This window comes from Bactrocera tryoni, chromosome 5 (genome assembly GCF_016617805.1).
Source record: "Bactrocera tryoni isolate S06 chromosome 5, CSIRO_BtryS06_freeze2, whole genome shotgun sequence".
Lineage (NCBI taxonomy): Eukaryota > Metazoa > Arthropoda > Insecta > Diptera > Tephritidae > Bactrocera > Bactrocera tryoni.
The window spans coordinates 6684010-6697929 of record NC_052503.1 but is presented as its reverse complement, the minus strand read 5'-3'; the positions used below and the strand labels follow the sequence as shown (position 1 = coordinate 6697929).

General features: G+C 40.1%; 1 protein-coding gene and 1 long non-coding RNA gene across 5 annotated transcripts in view; one reads left to right on the top strand and one right to left on the bottom strand.

Annotated features, from left to right (window-relative positions):
• The window catches only part of LOC120776334 (protein rhomboid), a 31579-nt gene that overhangs the window by 2622 nt on the left and 15037 nt on the right, over window positions 1-13920 (top strand). For 2 of the 4 annotated variants that reach the window (XM_040106868.1, XM_040106869.1), the window contains exons 2-5: window positions 1453-1892; window positions 1987-2079; window positions 2146-2169; window positions 4159-4335. In XM_040106868.1, coding sequence (XP_039962802.1) covers window positions 1722-1892; window positions 1987-2079; window positions 2146-2169; window positions 4159-4335 — 465 coding nt within the window. In that variant the 5' untranslated portion in view covers window positions 1453-1721. Of the gene's footprint in view, window positions 1-1190; window positions 1893-1986; window positions 2080-2145; window positions 2170-4158; window positions 4336-13920 lie in introns of all 4 variants that reach the window. The other 2 variants (XM_040106870.1, XM_040106871.1) reach the window with 2 other exon arrangements.
• LOC120776338 overlaps window positions 1-13920 on the bottom strand; it is a 65264-nt gene that overhangs the window by 38745 nt on the left and 12599 nt on the right. The window lies entirely within an intron of this gene.

The following is a 13920-nucleotide window of genomic DNA, read 5'->3' as shown; positions in this document are numbered from 1 at the left end:
AATTCTTTTTTTCTTATTATTATTATTAAAAGATTTTTGGAGAGGCTTTCTTAGAGGTGTCTAGGAACCCATTTTTCAGGGTACCAAACGAAAAAAAAAAAAATTTTTTTTGAATCACCCTAATATGCATTGATGTTTGACGATGAATATCTCGTAAACGCTTAACTTAATCGAAATATCGTAGTAGACCATTTTTATAGAGCAGTAAATTTCCTACAAAACTTTGTGTATCATCATTCATAATAATTTTTTTTCATTGAGTTATAAAATTAATAAGAAAAAAGAATTTTTTCCAAAAATAGTCAAATTTCAACCGTTAATATCTTTTAAACGGTTGGGTTTACGAAAAAATCATAAGAGACCATATTTTAGAGCATTCAATTTCCTACAAAACCTAATTAACAAAATATTTTTTCAAGTAGTTGGAAGCGAGATATAAATTTTTCTATCTGATAATAAGAAAAAATAGAAAACCGTTAGGCGGAGGACCTTCCCGTTACAATTAAAAACTCATATTTGGAGAGGCTTTCTTAGAGGTGTCTAGGAACCTATTTTTGCGAGTACCAATTGAAAAAAAAAAAAATTTTTTTTTGCATCACCCTAATGTATATACAACAATATACCTATAAAACATATTAACATAAGTAAGTCTGTATATACATATGAGTGTTGAGACGTGCATTAAATATAAAAAAGTAGATCACTCACTTCCTTGGAAAAACGTGTTTACGTGCCTTTGGCGTGTTCAAACCTGTCCATTATGGATTTAAAAAGTTGCTTTCACGCCAAAGGGCGAGCAGAAATGATGATGTAAATACGAAAGGGGTGGGATATGAGTAAGAGCACGAGGCCATAGTAATTGGCGTTGTAGTGGAGGTAAATTAGTTTGTTTGCGAGCAAATTAGAGCTAATAATCATTTTTACAAATATCGAAAATTAATGGAATTTCACTATAGAAGGGTAATTGTTAAAAGGGGAACACACACCTTGAGGTGAATAAATTGCATTTGAGGGTGCATGCGATTATTCATATGTATGTATGTATGTATGAGCGCGTGCAAATTGCTTTTGAAATAAGCGGAAGTAATAAAATTATTTACCGGGCATGAAATAGACTCTGGCATTGAAGGCCGGAAGTAGTCTATGATTAAACGGGATTTTCGCTTTGGCCCCCACAAATGTTTACGCAGAAGCCACGGTGAGAGCTTCAACGTGTAATTCGATGAAATGAGGGCGGAAATTAAAATTGTGAGTAAAAACAACGGTAAACAAATAACAGTACAAGAAAGAGGTTAAAAGAGTACAATCTCATTGAGTGCGATTCGAACCTGCGACCATTGATACTACATACCAACACTCTACCCATCACGCCACGTCCACTTAAAATTTGAAATGATAATTCTTAGTACAATTACATCGTCATTAACATCTATATTCGTTGCATACTTTAAGGCGTCACGAACAAAATGCATTTCTACACTGTGAAAATTAGCGTACATGAAACACTAAAGAGACATTAAAAACGAAAATGTGTAAACCATTTCAATAGCACAAGAACTGTAAAAATATAAATCATATGTTGCCCAAAAGTACCTTAGCAAGGCTTTTACGCTGTAGATAGCATTTTATGCTGGTCTGTGGGTTGCTCGTAGTGGTGTATTTTCGGTGCAAGGCTTACATACAATCGCATCCCTGCAAGCGTAGTGAAGTGTAGTAGCGGCATGTGGAGCGGTTTCGATCGTTGCAGTTCCCGTGGCGTCGATATTCAAAGCACCAACAATGCTGGGAGTAGCCAACAGGAGACTCTGGCCGAAATTGAACACATATCAACGATAGCCGGCTCGCTGGTATCAATTGCTTCCATATCACATACACACACACAAGTACGTTATGTGAGTATGACAATGGCTTTTGTAGAGAGTCGACTGAATGGCCAGTTCAGGAGCATTTTTAATATTCTTACTTTGTTTCATTTACTCACTGTAGCAATGTACAAACGATGCCGGTTATGAGACTGAACACACCTCACTCAATTCGGACTTTGATGAAGCGGAACTGCGTCGGGAGTTGCTGCGTGATGTAAGCCAATATATGTTATTAACGCTTTAATAATCACCTATTAATGCTTTTTTATGCTTCTTTCAGAAATGGAAATTGTTGTTCGATATGGTAAGGCACTTCACTATATTTGTACGCTACATTTTATTGTTTTATATGGCCAATCATATCATGTATAATATCTAAAAGAACGCATACTGGTATTTTTGCTTTCCTCACAATTTCTTTTGGAGTGTAATGCAGTTTCATTTATATGTGTGTATTGCTTTAGCGGAGTGTGCGCTACCATGCATTCAATTCAAACGATAGGTACTAGATTGCAGGTTCGAATCCCAAGTGGGTATACCAATTTATTCATTATTTTATTTTTTTATTTTTTATTTTTACAGCTTAAAAACTATTTTTTTTTAATTAATTTTTTTTAACTAATTAAAATTAGTTGAACCCAAACAGCTCACTGAGAGACTTTTTATAATCTCGCAACACGTTGCTAGAGAGTATAAAAGTTTCGTTCACCTAACGGTTGTATGTATCACCAAAAACTAAGTGAGATAGATATAGGGCTATATAGTATATATATAAATGATCAGGATGAAGAGATGAGTTGAAATCCGGGTGACTGCCTGTCTGTCCGTCCGTCCCTGCAAGCTGTAACTTGAGAAAAAATTGAGATATCTTAATGAAATTTGGTGTATATGTTACTTGGTAAAAAAGTAAGGACGAGTACGTAGACGGGCGTAATTGTACCACTTCCACACCTACAAAACGCCATTAAACGAAAACCTATAGAGTGCCATAATTAAGTAGTAAAGTAAGATATAGAACTGTAATGGCACAGAGACGCAGGGGATCGCTGTAGCAAGGGCAACTGCGGCATAAAAAATTTGAAAAAGTGGGCGGCACTCAGTCCTATAAAAGATTTAATATCTTTGAAACCGTTCAAGCCAAAATAATTAAATTCGTTCAAAATAAATCTTATAAGAACTCCAACCGACGATGTGGAAATCAATTCTACCGGATCGTAACCCCTCCTCCCCATGTAACGGTACTGTTAAAAACTACTAAAAACGCGATAAATCAGTAACCAATAATTTCACAGACATTAAATTTTACCACCGATATGGTATTAGACAGCTTTATAAGAGTCGAGGTCAAAATTAGAAAATGGGTGTGGCATCGCTCTCTCTCCGGTGAAATCACGAATATCGGATTCTGCTCGACCGATTTCAACTAAATTCGACACATTTTATTTTATTTTGACATATTTTAAAGAAGTGTGAAAATGGACGAAATCGGAATAAGACCACGCTTACTTTCCATATAACATACATATATATAAATTCGATTTGATTCTTTTACTTTCGAGGGTACAAATCAAGAAGCAATTAATATAACGAAACAAAATCCTGAGCGAATAGTGCTTTTGAGGTGTGCCATATTACTACTAAAAATTTCCCAAATCGAACCAAAACTGTTCAAGCACCTTAAGGTATTTGCCTGGCATTGGTCCTGGCAATTTGCATGAGTATGAAATGTTCGGTTACACCCGAACATAGCCCTTTCTTACTTGTTATTCTATTTCACGACAGGAAACATAACACAGTACTTGTGCTATATTCGGCTGGGTATTGGTCGCAACTAAAAATTTTTTCAAAATATTGAGTCAGAAGTAGTAATGTAATTTCTCTCTTTTTCGCAGTTAGTTTCCAAAATCTTAATGTTTGTCTTCGAAGTTCGAAATCAAGTTTATTGAAATCATCATTATTGGTCGCAACCAAAAATTTTTTCAAAATATTGAGTCAGAAGTAATAATTTAACTTCTGCGTTCTTCGCAGTTGGGCTCCAAAATCAAAATGTTTGCTTTCGAAGTTCGAGATCAAGCTTATTGAAATCATCATTATTAACTGGCCTCAGTTTTGAAAATTCCTCCTAACATAATGTGTGCTCTATAGTGGTAGCAGGCATATAGTATATTGTAACGGTGGTATAATTGTTATTATTAGTATAATTAACACTAAAATACAAGTACTAATTTAACGTTTTCATTAGAGAATATACTTTTTGACTCCGTAATTTTCCATATTTTTCTCCTAAAAACAGTTCGATCCCGAGGGTTTTGGTGAGATACCAGTTGATGACTTTGTGAAGGCATTAAAATCTCCCGAATTTTTATCACAAGTGCCTATGAATAAACGTGAATTGCTACATGAACGTGCGAAAAAGGCACAACCGCCGATCGGACCCGGATATGTTACCTTCCAGGATTTCGTCAATGTGGTAAGTGGTCTCAATTCTTAAACGTAAAGCTTATTACTATGGAACTAAGGAGGCGAGTCAAAAATTTGCGTACTTTTCATCTTTATTGTGATGAGAGATTAAATTTTTCAAAAACGAGTTAAGTGGTCACTTAAGGCAAGTTACTTAATAAGAAATATTTACTATGAAAATTTAATAAGAATAAGTTTATGATCCTGAGAAAAATTCCAAAGATTGTCGTGTCATCTCGTGACCTACATGCAAGGCCGAAAAGAGAAAACCGGGGTCCGAGAATGATTGAAGTGAATTGTTGGAGAAATAAATTTACAAAACATTCTTGCAGTGCGTAGGGTCCTCTTGAAAACTCCAGAGAGGGAGGAATTTTCCGCAATATCTTCCTCTTTACTCCACGGCCCACAAGTTACTTCTTATAATTAACTTTTTCATGTTAGCGAGATCGAGCAGAAGTATACTATCAGTAGATGAATTAAACCTTGGCCTTTGTATGAAGTCCAGTTGTATCTTGGGTCCTTCTAAGCTGAAGCTCTTTACAAACGTATAACGTTTTCTAAATGGAAGTCAGATCCTTTGGTTCCTCCGTTTCTGTAGCTTTTATATTTGAAAGTCATGAGAAGAAAATACACACGCACACATTCTGACTTGGCTCTGTAAATGCAGCTATGGCTTTTGTTTTAGGTCCAAGGCTCCCTTCCTTACACACACAAATGTAAACATGCACACATTGAGACTTGATAATTTGGTTTTTGTGCAGTTTTGGCAAATATCCTTTGCCTAATTTGCACTTTGCATATTTGCGTCCTTTTTGTTTGTGTTCATTTCGGCCATTGGCCTGCTTGCCTGCCTGCCTTCTTGTAGGAACCTGGTATTTAGGTGTGCGTGTGCACATACATAAGTGCACATGAAGACCTACTTACACTCAAAAGAGAATCTCCGACAATTGCTATTCCATTAAGAGCCACATCTTGCTTGTTTGTATACACACACACATGCGTACATATTTGCATTGGCTACTCCTTTATTGCAGTGGCTTTGGAATGGTTCTTAAGTAGCTGTTGTTGCCACACAGGTGCATGTGTGCGTGTGTGCATGCGTGTTCATATTGATATTTACATGCATTGCTATTATTGTTGTTATTGTCATTAGAATTGTTCAGATTGCGGGCGTTGATGTTTACCTCTTTCTGCTTCAAGAAATTCAATTCAATTCGATTTGATGCGTTCAACTGCCGTTAGATTTGTACTACCCAAGCGCATGTGTGTGTGTGTTCCTTCAACAAATATGCGCTAGGATGTTTGTTGCCGTTGCTGTTGTTAGTAAATGTTGTTACTGACAAGTGGCATGCATTTTATGTTTTTTGATTGATATTTCATTTGAGTTGTTGTTATCGCTTGTGTACATTTATTAATTTGTTGACAAACGGTAAATATTGTAAAAAGAAAATTCCCACAAATTGTTTTCGGATAGGTATTGGACACTCTCTCTCTGCATATTTTTTATGCATTTATTTTTCGGGCATTCAAGGCTAGCGTATTGTAAAAAAGAGCAACGTTTGTTTTTGCTTTTGAAAGCAGTTAATTACTGTGGTAAAATTGTTTTCAAACATACTTGTTGTGCCTTTAATTCAGCGGAGAGAATACTAGTTGAGCACCTCATTATCTCCATAAGATTATCCTGGCATCTCATCTGAAGAGAAGTTTTCAATCTTATGTTTATATTGGATTTAACGGCATCTTCTCGACAGACTATCAAAGTGTTTATCGCGAAAATCTTTCACATAAAAATCCATCAGCCCTTCGGAAAATTCTTGCAAGTAGCAAGTTCCACAATTTGAATTCAATATCTTTTAAGAAAGTTGAGCTGAATGTGTTTTCGAAAATAAAATTACTGTTTCTGAAGTCCTTGACAGTTCAGGACACTTGCAGGTAACACCGTTGTGATCTGTGCAAAAATGTTCTCCTTGACTTCGCTTTAATTTCTTGAGAAGGTTTCAATTTTAGAAGGAAACCAAAAAAAATTACATCATGTTAATGTGCAAAATGTGCTCATAAAACGATATTCAGTCTTCTGGTCTGTGAAGCCAAGATGTTCACATTTTCTTTGCTCGAAAGGAATATCTTTATGAATATTGAGAAGAGAAAGACCGTTCAATCTATCTTCACTAGTTGCATTCCTCAAGTGAGTTTTGAGCGGCGAATTGTTGAAAACGATCTTTCACTGACAAGATGCGCCTGGAATAACTTCTCGAATAGTAGAGGGCCGAGAATCGTTCTTCGAGTGACGTCTTGCGAACGAATGTCATTACAGTCGTCTCACCATCGGAATGACAATCCTCCAAGTAAGAACAATGGTCTCATTGTAGTACAATCTATGTACGGTTGAAATCAAAAAGAGAGCGTTAATTAACTTATTCCGTGATTGTACGACTTTGCGACAGTTGCCTATTATATCGAATGATGTATGTAACTTATAGAGTTTGGTTTTCGATTGTCGAGAGAGGATTTGACTGTTTGTTGGCAGGAGATATTTTGTCTTGGCCTCGTTCACTACCAGACCCATTTGCTTCGCATCCTTATCCAGTTCGGTGAAAGCAGATCTAACGGCGCGGTTGTTGAGGCCAATGAAATCAATAGCATCGACGTACGCCAGCGGCTGTACACTCTTATAGAAGCCCTACAGTTCGAATAATTATCTCCAGAAGTATATTGAAGAATTTGTACGATAGGGAGTCGTTTTGTCTGAAACCTCATTTTTCACGAACCTAACGAAGCTTTTCGTATTGGGCAACGTCCGTTTACAAAGCCGTGTTAGATTTGCGGGGATATCAAATTCAGTCAAAACGTCATAAAGGCAGATTCTTTTCGTGCTGTCGAAAGCAGTTTTGATATCGACGAAGAGGTGGTGCGTGTCGATTCTCTTTTCACAGGTCTTTTCCAAGATTTGGCGCATGGTGAATATCTGGTCTGTTGAGGCAGTTGTGGTTTGAACCCCTAAATTCTCCCCTCTCGTACGCCTCTGCCGAAACATCTTCATGTGGATCATTTTGGTTTTAAGTCATGACAGTCGATATATTTGATTTTTTAGGTGTTCTTTTACAGTCCTGAAAAGATTGTAAGGTTAAGTTTGGTCCATGCCCACGATCACGGCATTGAAGTGATATACTCGTATTCGTATTTTTTCTCTCATCGTAAACTTCTTAAAGGTAGATAGATTAAAGCAGACGAATACCACAAGGTTATCCCAAGGTTATCCATTAGGTGATCCAAGAAGGGTGCAATAAGATCTAATAATATTAAAATTCTATTAAAGCTATCTGCCTGTGCTCCTTGCTCAACTCACTGCTCAGCTAGGGTTCAATACTCCATTTTTGCACGATCTGTGCAGATCATGTGCCAGTAATTGCCCAGTGATTAAAGATTCATTCAAGTATTATAATTCATTCGGTTGACGCTTGCAATGCGCAGATTCTATGAATGAATTCTCCACCGATTGCTAATTAATGACTAATTTATTCCAGTGCTACCAACAAATAACAACTGCAAATGCAAGAAAAGCTTCATTCTAGCAGCATGATAGAGCACTAGCCACATGCTACACGCCATATGCAACATGTAGCATGCGTGCCGCGGTTGCTGTTGAAGGAACGCGGTGTGGCGATTATTCAATCTGCAAAACGATTACCATTTATGGCATGGCATTGATTTACTAAAACCGATGGCGCACGCGCCTATTCCTCAGCCGACAAGCGTCCGACAATTGCATTCGGTCGATGGGCTCAACCGGTAGCCGGCAGGCGATCGACGCCACCGCCTCTCGCCTGGCGCTTGCATGCAATCCGTTCCGTGTTGCGGTTCTTCATCGCATTTTCTACACAAGCACATACAAACATACATACAAATACGAATACACATTCATTTCAATAGAAAATGTTCGCCTTCACCTGCCAGCATCTAGCGCCAAACAGAGCCGCGTGAAGCTGACGACGGCTTCAATGATGTCCCCGGAGCCATAAGCGCGATGCAGTTGCACCTAGTAGACACCGCCAGCACGCTCTGATTCTGTTCACAGTTCGTCTCTTACATTACATACATACATACGAGCCGCTGTGATCCGTTGTGATTGATGTATAATGCAAGCGGGGAACGATTCCATTGAAGAAAAAAACCAATTCACTTGTCCGCATGTTTGTACCTAAGCGCGCGCGCGTGTCGTGTTACAAACATATATTCAGCGCATGCAATCTGGCCGATGCTGCCAGTGATAATGATGTGTTGATGATGTTTATGATAATAATTTGCGAGATCAGCTCCAGCGCGCTTTGTGCATATTAAAAGAAATCGAGCAAATCAAGATGAACACCACAAAAGTGAAGAATAAATGCAAAGCGACGGAAAGCGGAGAAGCGCAAGCGCATGCGCATTGCGCACATCATAATCGCGTCGCGTGCCCAGCGATCGCTTGACGGCCGATGACTGAAGACTGCACGACCCCGAAGACTATGTTGTCGGCTAAGTTTATTCAATAAACTTGCAGCTGCAACGTTGCGCTTCTGTGCGGCAGACGGCACGGCGTGGCGTGGCGTGGCGAGGCGACGAACGCTGCACCGCGTAGTTGGGTGCATGGCTGTGGGCAATGGACGTGCAGCGGCGGCACTTGTTGCATTTTTTACCGTTTGCGCATTCCGACTTCATTCAGAACAAGATTCAGGAATTTCTTGGTGCGTGCTTGGCACAGGTCCTACAACAGCAACCCAACTACAGCAACACCAACAGCAGTTGTTCGCTTCGGCGTGCATTGAATTCAGAAACAAGAATGAGTTATGCAGTGGAGAATGCAACGCTGCCTCTTGCTTCTGATAATTTGATTGTGGCAGTTTATTACAATGTTATTGTTATTGCCGTAGCTATTGATGTTGTTGCTGTTTGTTCGCAGGTCATTCGTCGACTGTAATGTGGTTATGTGCTGCGCTCCGACGTAAAGCGAGTGTTTGTGGTGCCGATGTTTGTAGTGGAACGGACGCACTTTCCGAACATTCGCGTCGCAGTTGGGCAACAATTTATTATTGGATCCAGGAAAAAATATCCCACTTATTAAAAATTGCCTTGAATATTTTCATCAAAATTAAAATTTCAAACTACTTAATTGCTGAAGCTCTGCCGGTTTTGCTAATTCGAGTTCAACATTGCATGGTCTTTTTAAAATACCGTTGCGGAAAGCAAGGCCAGTGGCACTCAAGTTTTGGGACACTTCACCAAGCGGACTATGTCCGCTCTTATTTGGATTCAGAGCTCTCAAACCTGACAAATGCTTTCGACATGAAATAGGCTCAATATGATTAAAACTTTAATAGAATGGTCCAGGGGAAAAAATTGTTGGTGTTACCACACATGAAGTGAGTATAGAATGCAATCTAAATGTCTACCCACTGTGTGAGACGTATTTTTCATCAGTTTCTCTGACTCATATTACTCATTAGATTATTGGTTATTTTTTTATAGACAATTTGACCAGTATGTTATGAGAAAACTCTGTCAAATGCATACAGAGTTTGTCCGAAACCCTGAGTCTGAGGACTGAGTCGATTTAAAAAAGCAATCATTAGAATTCTTTAAAAACTTTCAAAATAGGCTCCTTCTGCGTCGATGCAGCGCTGCCAGCGCGATTTCCAAGCATTAAAGGCGTCACGGAAGGCATTCTCCGGAATAGCATTGAGAGCCAAGGTGCATGCTGCTTGGATCCCTTCTGTCGTCTCAAAAGGCTTGCTCTGCATCGGCCTTTTCAGGCAAGAAATCAAAACAAGTACGGGGGCCACTTCTGGGCTGTAGGGCGGCTTCGGAAGCGTTGGGATGCCGGTCTTGGTTAGATAGCACTTCACAAGAAAGGCGGTGTGAGCCAATCCAATCGGCTGCAATGTCTTGTCGGAATCGATTGATGTCTTCTAAATAATACTTTGAATATTATACATGTGATCGCTTTCAGGGAGTCGCTTCCTAGATCTGATTTCGCCAATTTAAGATTCGATAAAAGCTCATACAAACTCTGCAGACATATAAACTGGAGAAAGATCGTGTAAAGACACCCTTGCAATTCGAGGTCTCGTTGCTGGGTGTTGGCTGGGAACAGTAGTACTTCTTCTTACTCCAACTTGCTGCCGTCCCCGGCATACTTTCTAAAATATTTATGGATAGAATTTTAATAGAATTTACTGGTTATTTAATTTTTTTACTTTGGGCCATAATAATCTCCTTCTTTTGCTCTGGTTTTGACTCAAATGCGTCTGTCTATAAAATGCAATGCAGGTATTTCAATTTGTAATGATGAGCGATTTTTAATATATACAAGCCCATACTTTAGTAATGTCGCGCGGCTGTAATTCATGGAGGAAGAGATGTGTGGTTGTCAGGGCAAGACGGAGTAAAATGCAGGCTGATTGCACAATGAATGCATGCGCTTTTTGCGACTCCCGTGCACATTCCTGCATCTTAAGCGACAATGGCGACACGCCAGACCAGACGGCCTGCGCTCGGCCAGCTGGACGCACACGATTGACGCGCCGCCGCACAGCCAACGTTCGTTCAGGTGTAGCCAGTGAGTGTGGCGCTGTGCGCTCGCCACGATTACGCGTATATGTCATAACGTGCAACACATTTGTTGCCAACACAACCGTTACAACAACATGCGCCGCGCCAGCGATAATGGCAATGTGGCAAGAAGAAGTTGCAACTTTTTTCCATTGTCTTATCAGTAGCAAATCAGTTGCTGATGATCTGAGCCGCTGAAGTCGCTGTTTGTCGATCAACAATCAGCCCGACAGCCGGGTAGACAGACGGCTGGTGTTGATGCAGCTGGTAATAAGTTTGCAATTGACGACGCGGCGCGTGGTGTGCTCTTGAGTACGGTCGCCGTAAAAGGCTTTGTCACGTGCGATCTTTTGTTATAAATTCAGTAATCATACAATCGATGAGCTTGTATTGCGCATGTGTAATAGCGCGCGTGGGGATACTGGGCGGTGTTGGCGGAGTGCGAATGGTGAATGGCGAACTGCCAACTGTTGCATGATGAAGTGATGCTGTGAAGCTGGTTGGTGGCTCGTGGACATTCATACCTTTACCTTAAGAACTCGAACGTGTGAGTATGCGTATAAGTTGGGGTACACTTGTGTGCGTGTGTGTGTTTGTTGTGCGGCATTTTTGCTTTAAATCATTTATCCTAATAAGGTTTGGTCGCCAGATTGCAACGCGTTGCACCGCCACGGCAATGAAGGCGCCTGTCCCGGACCATAATCTTTCACTTGTTTATTGCCTGCCGCGTGCCGTGTGACGAAGGTGGGCCAAGCGCCCGGCCATATGGGCGGCTGCGTGCTGGCATCTTGGCGCGTTTTTGCCCGCATGTCTGCAACAGAACGAACCCGAATGGTTGGTTCTTGAAAGCACATGTCTCTGGCTATGTGTGCCTTTGTAGTTGATGAGATGAGCGTGTATTTTGGTGGAAAGTTGTGTGTGTGGCACATTGACATTGACAAGAGTGTTTGCCACTTGCCTTGCTTCAAATTATATAAAATATTTCCTGAATAGTAAAGGAAATTCAACAACTTCTGATTCTTAACTTCCAACCGATACTAAGAATTATAGAATTACCTTCGCCCAATTGCTGTTACCTCGATTGCAGAGTTTGACTATTCTTTAAAGAGTTTGTAAGTGGCGATTATCGGATGAATGTCATAATTATAACGATTAGACTAGAAGACTGACTGTATGAGCAACCTTTCTAGCTGTTGTGCATGAGTCTTTTATCACCAAAGGGAGGGGGTTTCATTAGTAAATCTTGATATACTAATATGAGAAAAATAAAAGGAATTGGACTTGAATAACTGACTAGTTTCGATAGCCTTTAGTACTGTCTTTAAGTGTTAGGAGCTCACAATATAACTTTAGAAAGATAAGGTAAACATTCTTATTAGTTTTCATTCAATTCGTTCTTAAAATACAGTGTTTTTGGAACACGACCTGAAACGAGGTTTCAGACAAGTCGACTCCCTATCGTGCGAGTTCTTCAATCTACTGCTAGAGAAAATAATTCGTGCTTAAGAACTAAATAGAGAAGGTACAATCTTCTTTAAGAGTGTACAGCTGCTGGTGTACGCCGATGGTATTGATATCATTGGCCTCAACATCAGCGCCGTTAGTTCTGCTTTCTCCAGAATGGACAAGGAAGCGAAGCAAATGGGTTTGGTATTGGACGTGGCCAAGAAGAAATAACTCCTGCCATCAAACCATCAGTCGTCCCACTTGCGACTTGGATCCCACGTCACTGTTCACAGTTATAACTTTGAGGTTGTAGATAATTAAATCTATCTTGGAACGAAGATTAACACCAACAACAACGTCCGCCTCGAAATCCAACCTGATGTGTCGGCGTTGAGAGAAACGATCTGCGGAAAATATGCAAGGTCTTTTTGAATCTAGCGTCCCCTAGTGGCGCCATCTTTATGTCGACTGGTGCGTTAGAATCTGCAATCTTTATCGATTGTCCGGTGAGAATTCCATGACATTTCACCAATTGGAAGCGAAGTTAATGCGTTTAAGTGTCAGTATGTTTGTGTTATCGGTGCGAAAATGAGCTTCGAACAAAGAGCCAACATTAAATTTTGTTTTAAGGTTGGTAAAACTTTTTCCGAAACATTTCAATTGATGAAACAAGTTTATGGCGATGATTGCCTATCCCGTAGTAGAGTGCACGAGTGGTTTCAATTTTTTCAAAGCGGTTGTGAGGACATAAATGACGATCAACATCTGGGCCAATCGAAATCCTCACCGGAAATTCCATCGAAACTGTGCGTGAATTCATCAAAAATCAGCCGAAATCATCATTGAAATTCATGGAAATGGAATTGAACATCTCCAAAACATCGATTTATCGCATTTTGACCGAACATTTTGGCTTACGAAAGGTATGTGCACGGTTTGTCCCGCAGAAATTGACTGACGACCAAAAATTGCTCAGAATCCAACATTCGAAGGACGATTATTTGACCAAAAATCACGTTTTAACCATTAACCACTCCCCGTATTCACCTGATATGGCACCGTGCGACTTCTTCCTTTTCGACAAAATGCATTTGCCTATGAAAGGAAAGCGTTACGCAGACGTAGAGGCCATTCAAAAGGCTTGCACCGGCATACTGGCGGCCATACCGCCCAACGAGCTAAAACACTCGTTCAACATGCTTTTGGACCGAGCAAAAAGCTGTATTGAAGCAGAAGGATACTATATTGAATAAAATAAATTGATTTTGCCGAAAAAACCATTCTGTTTTTTTTAAGTCCTGTTTATTTTGGAACGCACCTTGTATTTTCCTTTGCGCGTCGGCAACGGGGAATACCGCAGTCGATGGAACGATCAGATCGTAATATACGACGACATTGACATAGTTCAGCGGCTACGCTGGCTGGGTTCTGTCGATCGTATGGATGAAAACACTCCAGCTTTGAAAGTTTTTGACGCAATACCCACCGGGGAAAGCAGAAGAAGAGGAAGGCCTCAACTTCGTCGGAGAAATCAGGTGGAGAAGGACATGGAAGCACTTGG